We start from the raw sequence: 24,082 nt of genomic DNA on the forward strand, positions 1-24,082 counted from the left end.
CTGTGTGTATTTTTCTTGTTTGTTCTGTTTTCATATCCTTCTGCTTCATATCCTTCTGCTATAAATAGCCTGAACTGTCTTCTGAGTGCTCCTAATGCCAATGCTAATATCCACTGGGGACCTGAAGCCACTTCTGCTTTCCCTTGGCAAAAAGTCACTGCTAGAATTCGACTTACTTGAGGGGCAGGAGGCAGTGGGGATGAGGGCTAGCAGCTGGAACATGCTATGTTACTCAGCACCTGTTTTTCTCTCAACATCGCCTACATTCCCTTCCTGTGCTTCAGATTTTAATGAACGTTAATAAGCAAGAAATGAAGAAAATAACCCTTTCATCACCTCTATTAAAAATCAGACTAAATCATGTGCTATTATGCAAATATTTAAGATATGTAAGAAAGAAAGAGTTGTAACTGTGGTGGCAACAACATAAAAAAAGCAGCACCTTATACACAAACTGGAAAGGAACACGCAAAATCGTTGTGCTGAGATGGTGGCACTATACCTACCTGTTTTTTCCTGCTTTTCTGAAATAAAATGAGTATAAAGAACATTCTGCAGATAGAATGCGTGATATGAATCTACTTGTATGAAGAACAGATATCCATGTATCTCAATGCCTGGGAAATCTCATTTAAGAGGTCACAAGAAACCCAACAGGGTCTGCTTTGAGGAAAGGATTTAGAGGTTGGGACAAGAGGCATTGGTTGGGGGCGGGGGGTGAGATGGGGTGGTTCATCTTTTAGAATTTTGTATGTATTATCCTGAGTTAAAAAAATAACAAAACCCTCCAAACATTAAAAACTAGACACAGACTTAAGACAGAAAGAAAAGAAGCCATCCAAGCAAGTACTGAAAATTTGGGTTACATTAAACAGCAACTGAGGCAGTCTCTTTCCACAATGGCGCTAAGATTGGCCAGTAATCCTGTTGGACTGTGTTGTAAACATTAGCGATTGAAAAAGATGTGGGGATATGCTGCTACAGCAGATTCCCACGGGGATGTGGTGGATGAGGTAGTGTTGGGCTCCAGTGAGGGCGAGATAGATTCTTCTAACTAACTGGTATCCTCACCATTAAATATTAACTTTAAATGTACCTTTATATACTGCTTGACATTCAGAACCATCCTTCTTTTAGTAATGAGATTTGGAATTAAGTCCTAGTATCCCAGAACACCTAGAAAACAGATAATAAATATAGTAGTATTTCCTAGAACAGAACAGCCGCCTTAACTCTATTTCCACAACTACTTCTGTTTCATAAATGGGGATAGAAGAAATGCTGACACAGTTAGTGTGGTGTGGCCCAAAAATGGCCCATAAAAGGTGTTCATGACCTAATAAATCCCTAGAACCTGGCAAAAAGGGTGTTTTTAAGGTAGTGGACCTTGAGATGGACAGATGACCCTGGATTATCTGGGTGGACCCTTAAAGAAACCAGAAGGCTTAGTGAGAGATGGATTTGGCCAAAGAAAATGCAGAAAAAATGAGGCATGTGAAGAATTCAGAGCTGCTGCTGGCTCTGAAGATACAGGAGGCTGGTTCAAGGACGAGAGAGTAGTTGGCCAGCCAGCCAGCACGGAAGTGGGGACTTCGATCCTACAACTGCATGGAAATGGAGACCACCACTAACCTGCAAGAGCCTGGATGCATATTCTCCTCCGGACCTGCAGGTAAGAGCCAGGGCAGGGCCTGGGAGACAACTTCGCTCTAGCCTCATGAGACTTGTTCATGAGACTTATGTTGAATTATGGACCTACAGAACTGAGATGATGTTTGTGTTGTAAGCTGCTAAGTCTGTGGTAATTTGTTATTGCAGTGACAGAAAACCAAGGTAGTATAAGATGGAAGAGTGAGGCACAGTTGGACCCTTGAACAACATGGGTTTGAACTGCACCAGTCCACTTATATGGACACCCAGTTGTGTTTATTAAGGGAATGATGACTTTATGTAAAACCTAATTTTTTGGGAACATAAGTGAAATACTCAGAAATAAAACATAATATTTTCTTGGATCAGTCCCCCAAGGCCAAAGAAATAAAGCAAATATATACAAATGGGACCCAATTAAACTTAAAACCTTTTGTACAACAAAGGAAACCATCAACGAAACAAAAAGGCAGCCAATGGAATGGGAGAAAATATTTGCAAATGATGCTCCTGACAAGTGGTTAGTATTCAAACTATACACACAGCTCATATGACTCAATTATTGAAAAAACCCAACAAAAAATGGACAGAAGACTTGAATAGATATTTTCCCAAATAGATAGCAAACAGGCACATGAAAAGATGCTCAACATTGCTAATTATTAGAAATGCACACCAAACCCAAAATGAAGCATCACCTCAAAAGGGTCTGAATGGCTATTATCAAAAACTCTACAAATAACAAATGTCAGAGAGGATGTGGACTAAAGGGAACCTTTCTTCTTATGTTGTTGGCAGGAATGTAAATTGGTATAAACACTATGGAAAACAGTATGGAGGGTTGCTCAAAAACTAAAAATAGAACTAACGTGATCCAGCAATCCCACTATTTGGAAAAAAACAAAACCACTAATTTGAAAAGGTACACACACCCCAATATTCACAGCAGCATTATTTACAATAACTAAGACGTGGAAGCAACTCAAGTCCCATCAACAGATGACAGGATTAAGAAGATGTGGTATAATACACATATACACAATGGAGTATTACTTAGCTATGAGAAAAGAATGAAATACTGGCACTTGCAACAATGTGGATGAACCTAAAAAGAATTATGCCTAGTGAAGTCAGTCAGACAAATACTATACAATATCACTTACATGTGGAATGTAAAAAATAAATACCAATGAATATATACACAAAACAGGCTCACAGACGCAGAAAACAAACTTGTGGTTACTAAAAGGGAGAGGGACAAATTAGGGATATGAAATTAACAAATACAAACTACTGTTTATAAAGTAGATAAGAAACAAGGATTCACTGTATGGCATAGGGAAGTATACCCACTATAATAACCTATGAAAGTGAAAGTGAAGTCGCTCAGTTGTGTTCGACTCTTTGCGACCCCATGGACTGTAGCCTGCCAGGCTCCTCTCTCCATGGGATTCTCCAGGCAAGAGTACTGGAGTGGGGTGCCATTTCCTTCTCTAGGGGATCTTCCTGACCCAGGGATCAAACCCAGGTCTCCTGCATTCTCTGAGCCACCAGGGAACCTATAATGGACTATAATCTGTAAAAATACAGAATCACTATGTTGTACACTTGAAACTACCACAGTATTATAAAGCAAATGTATTTCAACAAAAAAACTAATTCTTTTGGAGACATCAAAAATACACTAGACCAGCAATTTCTGCATTGTGGGGTATGGATCCTAGAAAACTAGCTTAGGAAACGAGTTGCCAAAGTACCTTTTCTGGAAACAGGCTTCCTGTACTCACCCACATTCACGCCTCCATCTCTTGGTCAGTCCAGTGGGTCCTCCTCCCCTTCTCATCGCAGACCTCAGGGCTGAGCTGTGTGCCACAGAAAGCGTTGTCTTTCCCACCAGGGTTTTTCTTTTCTTGGCTAACTGGGAAATGGCCCTAGTATTCATGCCTTCTAAGCGTAGAGGTCTTCTCTTGATCCTGTATTTTAATCTTCCCTGTCTCTGGAATTCTTTAAGTCATCTTTGAAAGCTATGGAATCTTTGGGCTGGGACAGATGAAACAATAATTAGGGTTTCCTTGTTAAAAAACAAAAGGGAGGCAGGTGAAAAATTTATAAGTTTTGGTGGGAAAAATCTGACATTAGAAGCTTTTAACAAAGATGATTAGCAGTTCAAAGAAACTGCCCAAACTAACCTGATACCTTCAATATTTTATTATCTTCAAGCCTTATTTCTACCTAGAAATGAAATACTACATTTTCCCAATATTAAGTATTTATTTCTTTATATATACAAAAATATTTTACCAGGAGTATGCAGTCTCACAGATTGAACATTTCAGTAAATTTCATTTTGGACAACATATTAATATGTGAAAAGAAAAATTTACAGGGATAGTTGCTGAGAAGTCAATACTTAATTGTACTGCAGGTAGATTTTATTTATACAAGGACAGCAATAATGTCTCTTTTGTACAGGTACTAGTAATACAATTACTTGGAAAGCAGTAGCAATTAATTTTATTTTTAAACTTTTTCACCTTTAGCAGCTTGTTCAGCTTTAATTTTTTGGTTGTTAACAAGTATTTTGCCCTCCATTAAAAAAAAAATCTCTTCTACCATCATTTCACAGACTAGAGGTTAAAAAGAGCATGCATATGTGTTCAAAACAAAAATATACCAAAATGAAATGGGGGAAAAAACACCCAAAGTCCTCACATCAAATTTTCATCATGGGTTCTTAATAGAGCTAACATAACATGTAGAAAGTACACCAGATGCTGAACCCCAGTGTTCATTCTTCTAGCAAAATCCAAGATAACATTTTCTTAAAAACCAACGTTACTGAAGAAACAGGAATCAGCAGTTCTTTTTTAAAGAGAACACACAGCCAAAAGAAGTATTTACCTTGTATTTCAGTTACAGATGGAGATCAGCTATTCCTCAAATCAAGTTCCACTAAAAAGACTAAGGCATTTCTCAGTTAGACCATGTCTATCAGAACAAAGTATGTCCTGCAAAGCCTGCAAAGGTTACTCACATCACTGCCTGCTTCTTGTATTTAAGAGTAAGACGAGAACCACATATTTTAATTGGTAATGACTTATGGTTTAGTGATGGTAATAATATATATAGCAGAGTTTCCCTCATCCTCCAAGCTCCCAGACCTCCTTGACTGATGTGAAGAAGGTTAAGTTTCAGGCATAGTTTGTCATATTTGTATGTTTCTACCCTGGCTTGCTGTGACTGAAGTGCAATAAAGATATTTATCCCCAACTTTTAAAATAAGACCTTTTGGCTTTTGCTCTGTGTTAGTAACAGTACTTGTTCACTGGGACTCAAGACAGATTTACAAGCATTAAGTCATTTAATCTGCCAAGTTGTAAGTGGCATTTACATCATCTGTAGATGTGTTCATTCAGTTTGTGCTGGAGATTATAAAACAATTAAAGCTGGTAGGGGAAAAAAAAAAATTGTTGCTTCTGGTCAGCTTTGGTGTATGGACGCAAGTCAGATTTCTCATAGCACTGCAGTATCAGCCAGTGCCCTGAAGCAGGTAGAGAACAGAACTAAAAAAAAATGCAGTCCTATTGGATTCGTGGTCCCCCAACTGGAGGTAACTGAATATGTTTCCCCTTTTAAAGAAACAAATGCCTTTTAAACTTAATACTATGGGTTGAACTATAGGGCTGCAGTGATAAATTTCAGGCAGAAGAATAAGGTAAGCAGTTTTAAGGGGCAAAGATCAGAGTGTCTTCAGATGTAATAGAGTACTGGATTGCTTACTTAAATTTTGTTTTGACTTGTGAGTGGTCTGGTTGGTGAGGAGGAGGATTTCCTAAAGGTCTGGACTTAGAAAAGGATTCTGAACTCAAGACCTCCTGACCAAGGCCACTAAGAGACCAGAACACAACCTCTTTCAGGCTGGAACAACATCCTCAGAGCTGTTTTAAAACTGAAGGCAGAATTTCTAAATGGTGTGCACCTATCACTATGTTACCTCCAAGAGAGGTACACTTTAAAAGAACTAAAAAATAAGCCAACTCAGGGCAAATGAATATATATAATAAACAGATAAAGTAGCTTAATAAGGAATTTCCAATTTACCATTTACCTCATCAGAGTTATAAATTACGGTGAAGATAAATATTAAGTTAGTCTTATTTAACAAATGTATTATTAAAAGGGAGATGTAAATTTTCTCAATGGTCATATGGTCAGGAGTCATAATTAGGATCTCAGCCAGTAGAAGTGCACCAGCTCTATTTTTATAAAAAGAGAGACTATTTTAAAGAATGCAGTGCAGTGTACTGCAGAAGTAGTGCAAATCATGCTTTTAAAGTCTTGTCTTAGAAATGAGATAGCATCATTCCTTCACTTTCTAGTGTTTTAAGGACTCATTTTTGATTCTGTGTACTAAGTCATTCCAGAAACACACAAGTAATATGGTAAATTATGGAAAATATTAAAACTAAAACTTGAAGCTAGCAAAAATGCAGTTAAAAATAATCTTACCTTAAGAAAATTATAGAATTGTTATCTTCTTCAGACATATAATGTATATGTAAAAAATGATATGATGAATTATTACTCAATTGTATTCTTAAAAGTTTGTGAATATTAACTTGTTCTATATACAATAATCCTGTTATTTAAAGTACTGAATTTCTCCCAAGAACTCCAAATCCATTACAGATGTTATTACATGAATTCTCACAACAAATCCAAGAGAAGGGCAGGTACTATAATCTCTAAGCCTGAACCATATCTCAAATTCATTTGACGGTTTAAATAAGTATTTCAGGAGGTTTCCATCCATGACTCTGTCCTTTTTCCCTAAGGAAATAAAGTTAGAATACCTTTCTGAGCTTAATTCCAAATATATTTTTCAGAAAGGGGATTAGTATCTGCCTCAAAGTAAAACCAGAGCCTCTGCAAACTATGTGAAAAGTTTCATAATGTCTAAGAATTTGGAAATAATAAAAATGTAAGAGCATTAGTTATAATTACATAGTGAACATTTTAGTATTATTATCCATATATCTTGGGAGAATTTTACATATTATACACATAGCTGTGTATATATATTATATATATGATGACTCAAACATTTAAAAAATGACCTGCTAGCTATATACAGAAAACTTCAGGATTGCTTTTTCCATATGTAGTATAAAGACTCATCACTATAAAATTATTGGCTCCCTAGCCTGTGGTTCCTGGAAAATGGGGTGTTGTTTCAGAAGTCATAAAAGTACAATGTTAAGTAGACCAATTTTCAAAACTTTAATATTTACCAGTTTAAAATAATTATACCTAACTCCATGGCTACCCATCTGAAAAATCAACCCCAATCACTGGACTGTGACACTTGTTGTTATCCATAAAAATAAGCACAAATTTAAATGACTCTTTAAAACAAAGATCATCTTCTATGGTCACTGGGATATTACAGTCAAAGCAGTCAGTACCTGGCCATAGTCTATAATGCTACACTAACATATTTTATTGCTAATTTGAATTCTTTTCTAAATTTGTGTTAATATCCAATTTGCTCTTTTAAAGAAAACTTGTCCTTATAAGCTATTATATTAAATTTACTAGATTCTAGAGTCTAGGGTTCAGGCTACTACTGCTGTACTGGGTTTATGATATGATTTCTACCTTAGAAAGCTATGTTCAGCAGTTGTATGGTAAAAGTAAACAAAGTCCTGATGTATTGGATAGTATTTTATTTGACACTATCCAAATATCAAACAGAAATGGAAACTGCATAATCAAGGCTTGGTTATAATAAAAGGAAAAATTCTACTTGAGTGCATCACATTTATTACACTAGTTACAGTTAAATGACTTATCCAGGGACATCAACTCTACGGATATGCGATATTTGTATATTTAAAAATATATATATTTAGCTGTATATAAATAATCATGCCCTGAATGCTGAATGTGGATGCTCACCTGTCCACAAGGAATCCTCAGGTGCATTACTATGTTGGCACATTGTTTCCCAAAAGCATATGCACACATATTTTTAACAATATTTTTAATGTCACCTTAAGCTATTTTCTCTTCAGTAAAGCTAGTTATCTTAGACCTTCCCTACAGGAGAAGTTCACATTCCCTTGACCACAACTATACTGTCATTGCTATAGGAGAATTCCGGGGCCTCTGGGACTTCTTGCCCCAGCAGAGCTCTGCTGGTTTCTACAGAACCAGATGGGACTTCAGTTTCAAGTTCAATGACTCTTTATTGAGATAGATGAACTTTGCTATAAATTGATTCTTTTCGGCTCTGGCATCTAGATGGAAATGAAATCAACTGCATTGTTCCATTTTATATTAGGAGGAATCTCATGTGTATAAACTAGTTAGTCATGAATACCATTTATAATAGAAATAACTCAAGTGTAGACTGTTTTCTAAATAATGTGCACTTTATACCATGTGATAAGGCCTAAAATATGTCTGATGTAAAAACCATCTCTGTTGTGTCGATGGGTAAAATATCTTGTGGATAGACTTCTTGAGCTGCTCCAGTGATCCCCTAGAGGCCGCAGGCAGCGGCTCCAGTGATCCCCTAGAGGCCGCAGGCAGCGGCTCCAGTGATCCCCTAGAGGCGGCAGGCAGCGGCTCCAGTGATCCCCTAGAGGCCGCAGGCAGCGGCTCCAGTGATCCCCTAGAGGCCGCAGGCAGCGGCTCCAGTGATCCCCTAGAGGCCGCAGGCAGCGGCTCCAGTGATCCCCTAGAGGCCGCAGGCAGCGGCTCCAGTGATCCCCTAGAGGCGGCAGGCAGCAGCACGAAGGCACACTGCCGAAGACACCATACTTCCTGAGAATGTGAAAATAAAATTTCTCTTAAAATTTACAGCGTGTTGAGATGCTAAGTCATGGGACATCATCTCGACACTGTGCTTTGATTCATCTTTGAGAAGCCAAGACTTTGATGTAAATGTACGTGGTTTAAAAGTTACCAAAGTTACTAAAGGGTATGATCCATTTTGCTACCAATTTCCTATTCTAGGACAACGAACCTCCATACAGCTACTTGGGTGTTTGGTTTCATTGTGAAAAAGAACAGTGCCTGCTGCTTATTACCATGTATTTTCTCTTCCCTCTGAGTCCTCCAGGCTAGCATTCCATGTGACCGTCTTAGCTGAGGGGAAAACAAATTTCAGCAGCCAGGGATCTGGTGTCTACCACCAAAGATGATCATCAAAGTTTAAGCACCTAACCTGTTAAGTGTGAATACTGTTTATGTGAAAAGCTAGCAGCAGTATAAAATATGGCTAACTTCGTTAAACAATAATCTGCATCTCTGAATATACTTTAGAAGAATTTATACCATCAAAGAATCCTAAAGGAAGATATTAACTGAGATGAATTTTGGAAATTTGTATATATTAATGTATCTAAAGAAGGAGAACTGTTTTCCTAATCAAAAAGTTTACTTCCTAAACAAAAAGTACATTTCCTAACAAATGTAAAAAAATATATAACATTATTTAATGCATATTATATAATACATACACTGTACATATTATATAATATATATGTAGTCTAGTGAGATAAAACATTTGACAATTTTTTCCAAATTTCATAAATTGTTCAATGGATTTGGTTCACAACACAACAAACTGAAAAAATACCCTAATGATCACATCACACTTCAAAAAGCAAACTGTTCACATAAGCCCCCAACTGCAAACTTAGAGGCATTTTTCAGCATCACAGAAATTTTCAGAGGCATGACACATTTGCTGATCATATCCTAATAGAAAACTGTATAAAGCAATAGGTACACTTTCATCAGTTAAACTTTTACAATGGATCAGCTCTCAGAGTCATTCTGTTACAAGGTTTGCAGGATAAGGCACTCTCCCGGCCGGTGTGGCCTCGCTCGCCGTGTACATGTTAACGAAGCATCAGCCCGTCACTGCAACGAATGAGAGTGCAAGGTACTGCTCTTCATTTTTTCACGAGAGAGAGCAGGAAGGGAAAAACTAACACAGCTGCGTAAATTAGAACGGATAGCCATACAACTCTGAAATAATGAAGCTATGCTGCACTGAGCAGACTTCTGATGTCAGATTTGGATGGTAGTAGACTAGCTGTAGCACTGACATTAAAATTCTGCTTCTGTAAGAAATTGAATATATTAGGAAAGAAGGCCAATAAACTATTATTTTTTCCTAATAAGAGTAGCTGAACCTTCACTAAATACTGAACTAAATGACAGCTTTACAAAACTATTTCAAGTATTCATTATCACAGTGAAAATGTGAGACCAATGTTAGAGTGAATGATTTGAAAATTCCTTGGATGAAAAAGGCAAGGGTACTAAATCAAAACATATACAAAATGCTTCAACGCATTTCTTTATGTGATATGAATAGAAAGATTATCCATAAAAAGTTAGAAAAATTAAGATAAATTATATATTAGTACACCTTCTCAACCACATTTTATATAAAAATTCAGAATAGTGTACTGGTATTTCAATCTACACAATAAAAATGCCTGGACTTGGCAGATATCTTCTATCTGTGCATGTATTTATTCAGTAGGTTTATTTGTTGCAGTCACTTTTTGGAAAGTTTATTTGAATTGTGAACCTTACTGAATCATCAGTAAACCCAGCTGATTGGGACCCACTGTGGCTCCATTCTCAGTTTCTCTATGGCAGTCTGAAGTTTCTCAAAGGCTTTGTCTAGATTGTCATTGACGATGATCAGATCAAAATAGTGGTTGTATGCTCTCTGAATCCGTGCACTTTCATCCACTGTTTTCTTCAAGTCAGAGTCCTGGCAAAGAGTTTCAAGAGGAAAAGTTTACACAATGTATACTTACTTGCTCACAATCAACTCAAAATGAAAGAAGAAGTAACTAGGATGGATATTTGTTTTGAGTGTGATATCAATCCTCAAAATCTAATCTACATAGAGTGCTAAAAAATATATTACCATCTGTTCATATCCAGTCATTCCAGCTACATTCATGTTTGCATTTATGAGTATTCTGTGTCTTCTGTTTCACTGATACTAAGATAAGATTCCTAATTAAAGGACTATTGACAATAATCTTAGGGTGAAATCCAAAGTAATAAGGAATTATTGTAGGTCTCTAGCCTCCAGGTAGCACTAGTGGTAAAGAACCTACCTGCCAATGTAGGAGATGCAAGAGATGCAGGTTTGATCCCTGTGTTGGGAAGATCTCCTGGAGGAGGGCATGACAACCCACTCCAGTATTCATACTTGGGGAATCCCATGGACAGAGAAGCCTGGTGGGCTATGGTCCATAGGGTCTCAAAGAACAGGACACGACTGAAGCAACTTAGCACAGCACAGCCCGACTACATCAGTCTTCTCAAAATATTTTTACTTTATGGAGTCTGTAAATCATGGAACCCAAATTTCAGTGGCTGTTAAGCTCAAAGCCAAATTTACTGCCTTTCTCTAAGAAAGAGAATCTCAGAAGAATAGTTTGATGACTACATGCTCCCCACCCCCAACAACAACAACAACAACAACACACACACACACTTAAATTTAATTTGTTATATATTTCATTATTGTTTATATTTCATAAAATACTTCTAGTCATTCTGGAATATTTAGGGAGAATAAGTAAAGAACAGGTTTTTTCATGAGCAAGTAAAGCTTTTCATTAAACTGTTTTAAATTTCACAGTACTTCTACTGGTTCTCCAAATATTCATTAAGTTCCTATTAAAATGTCTGTTTCATAATCCATGGATATAACAGTGAATAAGATGGAATGGGTTCTTACCATTTAGTGGAGGAGACAAATAAGAGGGCAAATAAACAAAAACTTGCAAGTTGTAGTAAGTACTATGAAAGAAACCAATCAGGAACAAAGAATTTTAAGAGACCTACCTTAGACAGAGTAGACTCTACATATGAATAAATGACATTTAACCTACCTAAATGACATTTCCAGTTGAGCTATTTCACATCCTGAAAGATGATGCTGTGAAAGTGCTGCACTCAATATGTCAGCAAATTTGGAAAACTCAGCAGTGGCCACAGGACTGGAAAAGGTCAGTTTTCATTCCAATCCCAAAGAAAGGCAATGACAAAGAATGCTCAAACTACTGCACAATTGAACTCATCTCACACACTAGTAAAGTAATGCTCAAAATTCTCCAAGTCAGGCTTCAGCAATATGTGAACCGTGAACTTCCAGGTGTTCAAGCTGGTTTTAGAAAAGGCAGAGGAACCAGAGATCAAATTGCAAACATCTGCTGGATCATGGAAAAAGCAAGAGAGTTCCAGAAAAACATCTATTTCTGCTTTATTCACTATGCCAAAGCCTTTGACTGTATGGATCACAATCAACTGTGGAAAATTCTGAAAGAGATGGGAATACCAGACCACCTGACCTGCCTCTTGAGAAACCTATATGCAGGTCAGGAAGCAACAGTTAGAACCAGACATAGAACAAGAGACTGGTTCCAAATAGGAAAAGGAGTATGTCAAGGCTGTGTATTGTCACCCTGCTTATTTAACTTCTAGGCAAAGTAGAAGAGAAATGCTGGGCTGGAAGAAGCACAAGCTGGAATCAAGATTGCCAGGAGAAATATCAATAACCTCAGATATGCAGATGACACCACCCTTATGGCAGAAAGTGAAGAGGATCTAAAAAGCTTCTTGATGAAAGTGAAAGAGGAGAGTGAAAAAGTTGGCTTAAAGCTCAACATTCAGAAAACTAAGATCATGGCATCTGGTCCCATCACTTCATGGGAAATAGATGGGGAAACAGTGGAAACAGTGTCAGACTTTATTTTTCTGGGCTCCAAAATCACTGCAGATGGTGACTGCAGCCATGAAATTAAAAGGCGCTTACTCCTTGGAAGAAAAGTTATGACCAACCTAGATAGCATATTCAAAAGCAGAGACATTACTTTGCCAAAAAAGGTCTGTCTAGTCAAGGCTATGGTTTTTCCTGTGGTCATGTATGGATGTGAGAGTTGGACTGTGAAGAAAGCTGAGCGTTGAAGAATTGATGCTTTTGAACTGTGGTGTTGGAGAAGACTCTTGAGAGTCCCTTGGACTGCAAGGAGACCAACCAGTCCATCCTAAAGGAGATCAGTCCTGGGTGTTCATTGGAAGGACTGATGCTAAAGCTGAAACTCCAATACTTTGGCCACCTTATGCGACGAGTTGACTCATTGGAAAAGACTCTGATGCTGGGAGGGATTGGGGGCAGGAGGAGAAGGCGATGACAGAGGATGAAATGGCTGGATGGCATCACCTACTCAATGGAAATGGATTTGAGTAGACTCCGGGAGTTGGTGATGGACAGAGAGGTTTGGCGTGCTGCGATTCATGGGGTTGCAAAGAGTTGCACACAACTGAGTGACTGAACTGAACTGAAATGACATTTAAATTGAGAACTATAGTGGAGGAAAGAGCATTCCAGGCAGAGGAAACAGCAATGTAAAATCCAAGGGGAAAATGGATACTGAAAGATAAAAAGACCACCAAGATGGATGGAGGACAAGGGAGGATGGGGTAATAAGTTGAGACGGCACAGGCTAGGTCATGGAAGACCTAGATGCGATGGGAAGACATCTCTGGATTATGATGGAGGCAGAGAAGATGGAAATGACAGCAGAATAGACATATATTTTGGTGATAAAATTATCCAGTTTAGCTGATGGGCTGAATATGGAACGTGAGGAATATGAATGAATCAAAAATAGCTCGAGTTTCTAGCTTGAATAAATAGATAGTTGCAGAAGACGCAGAGTTGGGTGGGTGGGAGTGGGGGAAATATGATTTTGGGTGGGGGGTAAATAAAACATTCTACTTTGTACATGCTAAGTTTAAGGTGTCTATGAGACATCCAGGTGCAGCTGTAATGTTAAGTAGGTGAATGCTAGTGTAAATTGGAGCTCAGGTCTGGGTTATCAACACATAAACTAGGAACAGCAGCTTAATAATGGTAAATAAGTTAATGGATTTGGTGAAAACACCTAAAGGAAAGTAAAATAGTGAAGTGGGTTCTCAAGTAAGCTTGAGGGATATTAGTACTTATATTTTAGTTAATATTTTCACTGAGATCTCTAAATCAGTTTGAAACAACTAAAATATCTTTGGGTTTCCCTGGTGGCTCAATGCAGAAGACCCAGGTTCAACACCTGGGTTGGGAAGATTCCCCTGGAGAAAGGAATGGCAACCCACTCCAGTATACTTTGCTGGAGCATACCATGAACAGAGGAGCCTTTTGTTATAGATGTATAAACAGGCCAACTTATAAACAAATCTTACCTAGTATAGTCATTAGCAATCTGTCCTGTTAAAACACAAATCAATTCTATTTGACAATAATAATCCTGTGACAATTATCTAGTATACCATATAGATGGAAGAATAAAAACTTCTCTCTCTGTATGGCTATAGAATGATCTCCAGAATGTATTAGTAAGTGAAAAAGGCAGGCAGACTACTGTATGTAAGAAGCTACCTTTAATGTAAGAAATGGGGGCAGGAGGATACACACACATATTTATATTAAAAATTGTGAAAATAGCTACCTATGTAGGTGGGAGGTTGGAGTACAGAGGACAGTAAAGCTAAATTTTGTTTGATTTAAAGATTTACTCTGGAACTATGAAAATGTATACAATTATATGACAAAATTAAATTCAAATAAAAAATAGTAATACCTAAAACTTAAAAGCAAAATAAAAAAGTGTTTCAAGTTGATGGCTTAAACACTGAATTATTTTAGTGACTTTAAAATAATATTCAAGGAATATATCATAATTTTTTAAAAAAGTTTTAAGTCTGAAACTTAAAACTTTTTAATAATCATATTGTTAATTTTATGACTCAGGAATTACACATATAGTATGTGCTTATTATATATATGTAAAGTCTGAAATTATGTTAATGTTATTAGGAATGAAGACTTTCAGCATAGGAGGAAAAAAAACGATTAAAAAAAGTCAAAGAAGTTAAGTAAAAATGTAAAATCTGAGTTGAAACTATCAAACTGAACTAATGATGTCTATATTCCAAAAGGGGGAAATATGTTTCCTTTATCTGGTCACTAAGAAAATCTTGAAACAATGACCAGCTAAGTTGAATACACACCTCTAGCATCCATAGGAGGCCTAAATACTACTTTCCACTAGAAGGAACCAGGGCTTTTGAAAGGCTGGTTCCAGATCTGGGCCAAGAAATGTGTAAGGATAACCTGGAGCAGCTCGTACCAGGAAGCAAAGAATCACTGAAGGTTATTGGGGTTGTATTAAAAAGACTCAGACAATAAGAGGAATAGGCTCCTCCTAGCTAAAGATGAGACAATTCACACATCAAAGAGTAATAACTGACTTAAGCACAGACACAGGGAGTATTTCAAGTGACTTTAAAATATAGTGATTTGATTTGACTGATATACTTAGTGGGATAAACCCTAAAGATAAAAGAGACAGTTCACAGGAATCATACCTGGTAGCATTTGTACACTTATATTCAGACTGCTGTGTATTGTGAGATAAAGCAAATGAGCAATTATGTGCTACTCTTAACATTCCCAGTGTTTTTGAGAACTGGGATACTCAGCACAGGAGAATGGAGTTATCATATAAAAGAGGTTAAGTATAAACCCTGTAATCCTGAACTTGATTGGGAAGTGTCAGTATAAATTCAAGATAGTTTCCTTCAAACATACAAACAGAAAAGCATATATCCAAATGAGCTCTGTCTACCTAAAAGGTGCATAAAGCTAGAAACAATGATCAATCTTGGGACAATGTGCATCTTTAATATTATAGTCCTAAAATAAAACATCATTTACTCTAAAAGGAACCAGAGCTTTTTGGATAAACAGCTGACTCCTGGCTTGGAACAGAAAATGTACAAGATGAGCCTGGAACATCTGTCTTACAGCAGGGAAGCTATATGAGACCATTAGGCTCATGAAATAGATCTCAAGGGCCAACTTAAATAAGCCCCCGTTGGTCAAAAATGGGACAATTTGAACATCAATAAGAATAACAACTGCAATAATAGAGTAAAATATATCAAGTTTAAATCCATGTGCTTGTGGATTTAAAAACTAAAAAACACAAACCTTATTTGGTCACCTGTGGAGTCTGTTATGGAACAAACCCATTATTCTGAAAACTGATCTATAAAGGGGAAGTATCAAGTATATTTTCTACTTTTCTGTATATACTCTACTTCAGAGTAATCAACTAGTTAATGAAAAAAAGTCATTACTTAGAAGAATTCTAGTTTATAAATGCAGAATGAATGACAAACTTGGAATACTACTACTTCACATCACAGTTCCTAAAAAAAAACACACAAAAGATATCAGAAGAACTCTCCTGCCTCACAACTCAGACCACAAGTACGGAATAACAAAAGACACTGTGCATCTTTCCCATGTTAGCAATGGAACCCAGGGATTCCAGAGACAGGAAACGGTGAGCCCTATGATTATCCCAGGTTACACACCAGCTTGAAATAGCTTCCAGTCTGCAGCATAGGGAGGCGGAGCCCAGGAGGAGGCTACTGAACTCTCTCAGTTGTCAGCAGAGCTGACAGTCCAGGGAGAACAAGGCGGCAGGGGTTTGCAGGACAGAATACAGGATGGAACAGCAGCGTGGAGAGAGAACTCTGGAGACTTGCAAAAGAGCCCCCTCCAAGCATTCAGCTGAATACCAATCCTTGCACATCACAACTACCCAGGGTCACCAAAGAATCACCAGGAAGGATGAGAAGCTATCATTCTGAGCCAGAAACAATATCCATGCCCACAGGCAGGACAGAAAACCTCTTGAGGCACAGGTCATCTGAGACAGCACTCAAATGGGTTTTGCCTCAGCACTCAAGAGTAATTGCTCCTAGAATGAGAACTGCTCTGGTTTTAAAGCAAGATGTGAAAGGAACAAACAATTTCCAAATAGCTGCATTTCCCAGGACAAAATTCACAATATTATGTATCCAATAAATTACTAGGACTGCAAAGGTGCAAGAAAATAAGACTCACAATGAGGAGCAAAGTCATTAAATAATCCAGAACTGATGCAAATGTTAGAATTTGAAGACATGAAAACATTTATTATAACTATATTTCAGATATTCATAAAGCTCATTAGAGACATGGAGCAACCTGAAAAAGAATAAAGAAGACTAAAGCTACCTGATTTCAAGGCTAATCAGCTAAACTGTGGAAGAGGCAGAAGCAGGAGGGAGGGACTGTGAAGGGGCACAGGGAAACTTATGAGGTGATGGGCATGCCGTTTCTTTACTGTGATGGCCTCACAGGTGCACACATAAGCCCCAACTCATCAAGGTGTGTACTTTCAACATATATAGTTTAGTGTATATCAATTATACCTCAATTAAGCTGGGGTGGGGGAAAAAGATTTAGAAGACATTAGGTAAATGCAATGTGTTAATCTTGTTTGGATCCTGATTTGAACAAACTAACTAAAAAAAATTATAAATACTGAGGAAATGCAAATACAGACTATATATTGATAATATTAAGAAGCTGCTCTTCCTAATGTTTGATGTGTTAATGGCTTCATGGTTACATCCAAAATGCCTATCTTTAGAGATAAATACTAAAGTATTTATGGTTGATGTGATATCAAAGATGTGCTCCAAAATAATTCAAGGTAAGGGAGGAAGGGAAGAGAGGTCTAATTGTAACAAAAATGGCCATGTGTTATTGAAGCTAAGTGGTGGGCACATGGGGGTTCATGTCTTCCCTCTTTTCTACATATTTAAAACTTTTCACAACATGAGAAAAAGAGAGGGAGAAATGAAAACATGTAACAACTAAAAGTCAGTACACCTAACTCTACCCATAGTAAACGTTATGAACATCTTGTATAGGCCCTGTTTCCACAGTAGTGAAAAGAAGGAATTAGATTAATATGTACATTTTAACACTGTTCCATTTCCTTTTCACACAGAGTAAACTTCTGTTTTAAAATGGAGTGGACGATGATTTTTAAGTAAAAGCAATACTGTTCTAAATCCTAACTACATCCAGGGAACATATTTTTATTCTGTGATACCTTATGTAATGTGTTTGTTTCATAAATACAAATAGATAGAATTACACACGCCCAAAAGAAAAAGGAAAAACTTTAGGAGGAAAATAATACCGCTAGCCTGAGAAACACTCCTCACCGTCAAAAGTTTGGTAGTGACACCAGCCTCCACTACGGCCTTGTGCATGGCGCGCAGCGTGTCCAGCTCTGGAGCAGCGATGAACACAACATAGGGCATGAACTCGGATGTCCTCAGCACTTTCAGGGCCTGTGTAGGAGAAGGTTGCAAACCAATTTATATAGGGTTAGAATCTGAATTATGTTACCCTAAATAATCAAAGTCCACCTGCCCTCTTCCTAAAGATAAAGGACACAGTCTAACACCTGCTCCCCATCCCCTCACCTCCTTTCTATCCTTCTGATTCCATATAGTGCTTTCCTAAAATGGTGATCCATTAATTTTGTTCTGATTTCAGTTTCACTACTCTTTGGTACCCCTGAACAAAAAAAAAGTATTAAACTTAATGATTCCAAATCATTAAGAATGATATAAATGCTTTCTATGTTAATTGTAGAATTCTGTTAATACTGAAAAAGCAGAAATAATTTCAGTGTCCATTAACTGGAGAGTGGTTATATAAATAATCATATATCTGTACTACGAAATATCATGCAGCAATCACAAAAAAAGCTCTATAGTACCTAACATGAAAAAATCTTCAAAAAATACTGCTTAATGAAAAAAGGCTAAAGAATCTGTATAGAATTTTTCCATTTATGTATATAAGAAACAACAAAAGTAGAAAACCCATTACATTTTCTAAATATATATATATTTTTATTTAAAGCATACTTAAAATGACAGCATGATATGCACCAAACTATTAATAATACAAATTTCTGAGTAGGGAAAGGAGATTGGGTTGAGTGTAGAATGGTGGGAAGGGGTCAGTAAAGGACACAGAATGAGAATGAAATGAATGGGATATGTGTGTGAATGTGTGGGGGTGTGTGTGCGCTGGGTGGGAAGGGGTATGACTCAAGCATCTATTGCCATCCAAGTCTCTGATGACTAATGGATTAGAGATGTAGTAAACTAGCTGTAGATGCATAATAAGGTTTTCTATTGCCACAGGTAATACAGGAAAAGAGATATCCTCATAATCTGAAGACAAAAACTCCATAGGAACTAAAACTTAAAAAACAGCTTTGGAATTCATACAGCTTACTTGTGGGTTGACATCCAAAATGCAAGTTCTTCCAGTTTGGACAACTTCAAGAATGGAGTCGATCTTGGTTCCATAGAGATTTCCTTCATATTCCCCATGTTCCAAATACTTTCCAGCTTTAATATCAGCTTCCATCTCAGATCGTGACACAAATTTATATGCTTGGCCATCTTTTTCATCTTCCCTTGGTTTCCGTGAAGTAACTAAATAACACAGCATTGAGAATTTGTATAGAGACAATGCAATGTATTAAAATATAAACCAAAATGTACAGGGTAGCTTAAGACTTTTACATTTAGTGCAGGGGTTGACAAACCATGGCCTATGACCAAATCTTATTTTTGTAAATAAAGTTTATTTACAAAAGCTGTTTGTTTATTGTAAATAATAATACTTCTGTAAAAAAGTTTTACTGGCACACAGCTTTGCTCATTCATTTTATCACCCATGTTTTCATTCATTTTACAAAGGCAGAATAGCTGCTGCTGCTAAGTCGCTTCAGTCGTGTCCGACTCTGTGTGACCCCATAGACGGCAGCCTACTAGGTGCCTCTGTCCCTGGCATTCTCCAGGCAAGAATACTGGAGTGGGTTGCCATTTCCTTCTCAGAATAGCTGTGGTACAGACTAAACGGACTACAAAATCTAAAATAAAAAAGTTTACTGACCCTGATCCACAGAAATGTTTTAAGAGGTAGTCTCCAATATACAATTTACATCCAAAAATATGCTATATAAAGTCAGTTTGAAACTCGAAATATATTTTACCTAGAAGCAGAGCCCTAACTTGAAATTCTTAACTAAGGTAAGAGCTAATAAGTGTGAAGTCAAGTCACAGTCACTCAGTCGTGTCGACTCTTTGCGACCCCATGGACTGTAGCCTACCAGGCTCCTCCCTCCATGGGATTCTCCAGGCAAGAGTACTGGAGTGGGTTGCCATTTCCTTCTTAAGTGTGAAATATATTGCAAATGAGTGTCTTTTCTATCTGACCAATACTCCCTTTCTCTTAAGGAGTATTAATTTCTTTATACTTTAACACTGCCTAATTGCAAGTCCAATAAGTGAGCAAAGTTCTATTCTTAGTTGGTATTATCAATTTTCTGAAGTGTAGTTTTACCCACAAATTATCTGTCCTTTATTTCACCCTAGTACCACACCTTTCTTCTGGCTTCCTTCTAATTGACATTTCCAAATGTTAACTGTTTTGTTTTGTACCTCAGTGGTAGATCTAGCCACCTGGATGTTACTATGTTCTACTTTCTCTACTCTGACCTGAAGTATTCTTTCTGAGAGAATGAGAGAGAGATCAAGTCAAAGATCCTTTTATCTGGTATTTGAGAAACATACAACTCCTTTGCAACCTGGTTGTGCTAAGAACAAATAATTATCACCTTTCAAACTGTTGTAAAAATGCAGTTATGTACTCTCTGCCAACTTGCTAGAACTCCCTAGGAAGAAAGGTAATTTGTGTACGTGTGTGTATATTCAAGTTTAACCTTAATCTGAGTTTGGCTACATCAGATATATATATATAAATATATATATATATATATATATATAAATTCTACTTCTATTAGTCAAGTACTTACACGAGCAGAATATCTGAGGAAATCATTAACCATATGCAATTAAAGTTAGAAAGTAAACAGATGAAAAAGTGACAGTCACTATTTGGACTATTTGTAACAACACACCAAGAAAACTTTTATAAGAACAAAACTTTAAGTTCAAGCTCAGTAACAAGGGTCTAATTGATAAATGAGATCATTATGTACAAGACAATTCCCTTTTTCCCCTGCTGTTTTCTGGCTCATCCCAGATTACTGTAGAGAGATTTATGAAGTCACTTAAAGAGCTTCAAGATGCTATAATGACTTTTCATATTAAAAAATGTGTAATCTCTAAGGTTTCTGGAATTCTTTACCACAAGTGGTATGATAAAATTTCGAAGGCAATTTGAAGTTCCCCAACTACACACATGCTAGGACTTGGCTTAGTATCTGTGAAGATAATTTTAGAAGAGTATGACTTTTGGTGATGCACCAGTGAAACCACATATGGAAATGTGCTGCCTGAAGTCGAATGTACAGACACACACACTGCCTCTACCACTGCCTCTATCACGTGGAGAGAATCTCACATTATTGGTGAAATGTTTTTGGTTTACAAGTGAATTTTAACTACAATACCATTCTCTAGTGGACACACACACACAATCTAAACTGCCACATAATTAAGTCTTTTTCCATTTTTAGAACAGAGAAATTAGATCAGGGTGACTTAACTACAGCTGATTCCTTAGACTTTTATGGTAACTAATAGATTGTTTAGCAAAATTCTAATCTTCAGCAGCTCTTCATATAGTGAGGAAATAAGCAACAAAGTAACATTTGTTAACTATTCCAAGACATAGTAAAGAGAAAACATAATTAATAAGGTGGTTTAGCCAAGTAGATGAATAATTTTTAATATTTTATTTTAGGATCATATAATATATAAAGAAAATGAAATCAACTTAATCTAACAGCAGTATTTACCTCCTTCCCTATGAGACCTTGCCATCCAGACCACCAGACAATGTATCACAAGTTAAGGAAACTTGTCACACTTAATATTTTTTTGTATGTGTTAATTCTGAAGCTTAATAAAAACTAGATGTTATATAAATGTGAATGATTTAAAAAAAGTAAGACACACCAACGTCATGTAACGAAGTGAGAGTTTATGTGTGGATATACATACATAATTCTATATAAAAATTCATATATGAATATTTACAGTTACTAAAAATAAATCTGTTGAAAGGTAAAATAGTATATCTTTCTGTAAATTAATTTGGCATGAAGAAAGCAAGATGAAATAAATATATTTATACTTCTATGTATAAATCCCTCTCTACATATATATCCTTTGGTTTACTAATTTTACATCTGAGATTTACATATACACAATTTAGTTACTTGTAACAAAAATGCCACCCAAACCATGCAAATGGAGGATAACAGAGAGGGTTAAATAAAGCATGGTATACTTATATACTAGAATATTAAGAAGCTAATATGATTAATTCTTAGGGTTTTTTAATCATGATAATATATACATAACATAAAATTTATCATTTTAACCATTATTAAGTGTACAATTCAGTGGCATTAAGTACATTAACACTGTTGTGCAACCATTACCATTATTCATCTCCAGAATATTTTAATCATCCTATACAACAGAAACATAAAAAATAATTACACTCACTATTTAATATTCTTAGAGATAAAGCAGAGATAGTTCCCAGAAACAGATGGTGCTATGGGGGAAAAAAATTAAAGAGGAAACAGAAAATAATCCTAAAATGAAAATTATGACTAGTTGTGATAAACACTGATGAGATAGAAGATAAAGAATTCACGGTAATCTTTTAAAGAGTAGAATAAAAAGATAAAAGGCTGGTGGGAAGATTTGGGAGAATGGCATTGAAACATGTAAATATCATGTATGAAATGAGTTGCCAGTCCAGGTTCGATGCACGATACTGGATGCTTGGGGCTGGTGCACTGGGACGACCCAGAGGGATGGAATGGGGAGGGAGGAGGGAGGAGGGTTCAGGATGGGGAACACATGTATACCTGTGGCGGATTCATTTTGATATTTGGCAAATCTAATACAGTTATGTAAAGTTTAAAAATAAAATAAAATTAAAAAAAAAAAATAAAAAAAAAATAAAAAAAAATAAATAAAAAAAAATAAATAAAATGGAAAATCAAAACATTAAAAAAAAAAATCATAAATCATAAAAAAAAAAAAAAAAAAAAAAAAAAGATAAAAGGCTGGACAATATGAAAAGTAAGAGACAAAGGAGATAAATCCAGGATGTTCAACATCTAGCTAATAGAAATTCTAGAACAAGTCAAAACAGAAAACAGAGAGAAATCATCCAAGAAACATAATTCCCTAGAATGGAAGAGCATGAATTTCTAGTCTGAAGAGCCACAATCATCAGCACAAGGAATAAAAATAGATGCACACAAAGGCACATCATTATTATAAGATAATGAAAGCCAACAAAATAAAAAGACTCTGAAGGAAAATCAGGTCATTTATAAAAGAACAAAAATTAGAATGACGTCCTAGACTTCTTAAAAGACCCTGATGCTGGGAAAGAATGAAAGCAGAAGAAGAAGAGGGCAACGGAAGATAAATTGATTATATGGCATCACTGATTCAATGGACATGAACTTGGGCAAATTCTGGGAGATGGTGAGGAGCAGGGAAGCCTGGTGTGCTGCAGTCTACGGGGTCTCAAAGAGTTGGACATGACCTGATGACTGAACAACAGACTTTTTAACCAAACTGGATTCAAGAGTAACATCTTTTCAGTATTACAATTTAGACTTTCTATTCTCAATTAATCAAATACAGGGCAAAAAATATACAACTTCAAACACAAAGATCCAAAAATTAACATCCATACACCATTTCCTGTCAAGCTGCAAGTGATGTGCCGCAGCAAAACAATGCAATAAACCAAGAAAGAAAAAGAATGGGACCCAGAAGCCATAGCTTCAACTCAGGACAACAATAAAGGGAAACATCCTTATGCTAACGTGGGATAGACAGAGAGGAGTGTGTGTAGTCCTCACTGAAGCAGGAGGACTGAGGCTTGTGAGACTGAGGTCTCCAAGAAAAATGCGTGACTTACCGAATAAGCCAGTCTTTGTTTTAATACGAAACTATATGCATGAATTCTGTCATAATTCATGCATATAGTTTTGTATTAAAACAAAGATTGACTGGCCCAGATAATCACGATGGTGTGATCACTGACCTAGAGGCAGACATCCTGGAATGTGAAGTCAAGTGGGCCTTAGAAAGCATCACTATGAACAAAGCTAGTGGAGGTGATGGAATTCCAGTTGAGCTATTCCAAATCCTGAAAGATGATGCTGTGAAAGTGCTGCACTCAATATGCCAGCAAATGTGGAAAACTCAGCAGTGGCCACAGGACTGGAAAAGGTCAGTTTTCATTCCAATCCCAAAGAAAGGCAATGCCAAAGAATACTCAAACTACCACACAATTGCACTCAGCTCACATGCTAGTAAAGTAATGCTCAAAATTCTCCAAGCCAGACTTCAGCAATATGTGAACGTGAACTTCCTGACGTTCAAGCTG

General features: G+C 36.7%; 1 protein-coding gene across 8 annotated transcripts in view; it reads right to left on the minus strand.

Annotated features, from left to right (window-relative positions):
- Positions 1 to 3,901: 3,901 nt before the first annotated feature.
- Positions 3,902 to 24,082, minus strand: part of PALS2 (protein associated with LIN7 2, MAGUK p55 family member) — a 133,441-nt gene continuing 113,260 nt past the window's right edge. For 7 of the 8 annotated variants that reach the window (XM_055590583.1, XM_055590587.1, XM_055590584.1 and 4 more), the window contains 3 exons: positions 18,917 to 19,119; positions 17,827 to 17,955; positions 3,902 to 10,450 (listed from right to left, as the gene is read on the minus strand). In XM_055590583.1, the coding sequence (XP_055446558.1) occupies positions 10,274 to 10,450; positions 17,827 to 17,955; positions 18,917 to 19,119 (509 nt within the window). In that variant the 3' untranslated portion in view covers positions 3,902 to 10,273. Of the gene's footprint in view, positions 10,451 to 17,826; positions 17,956 to 18,909; positions 19,120 to 24,082 lie in introns of all 8 variants that reach the window. The other variant, XM_055590581.1, reaches the window with a different exon arrangement.

This window comes from Bubalus kerabau, chromosome 8 (assembly GCF_029407905.1).
Source record: "Bubalus kerabau isolate K-KA32 ecotype Philippines breed swamp buffalo chromosome 8, PCC_UOA_SB_1v2, whole genome shotgun sequence".
Classification (NCBI taxonomy): domain Eukaryota; kingdom Metazoa; phylum Chordata; class Mammalia; order Artiodactyla; family Bovidae; genus Bubalus; species Bubalus kerabau.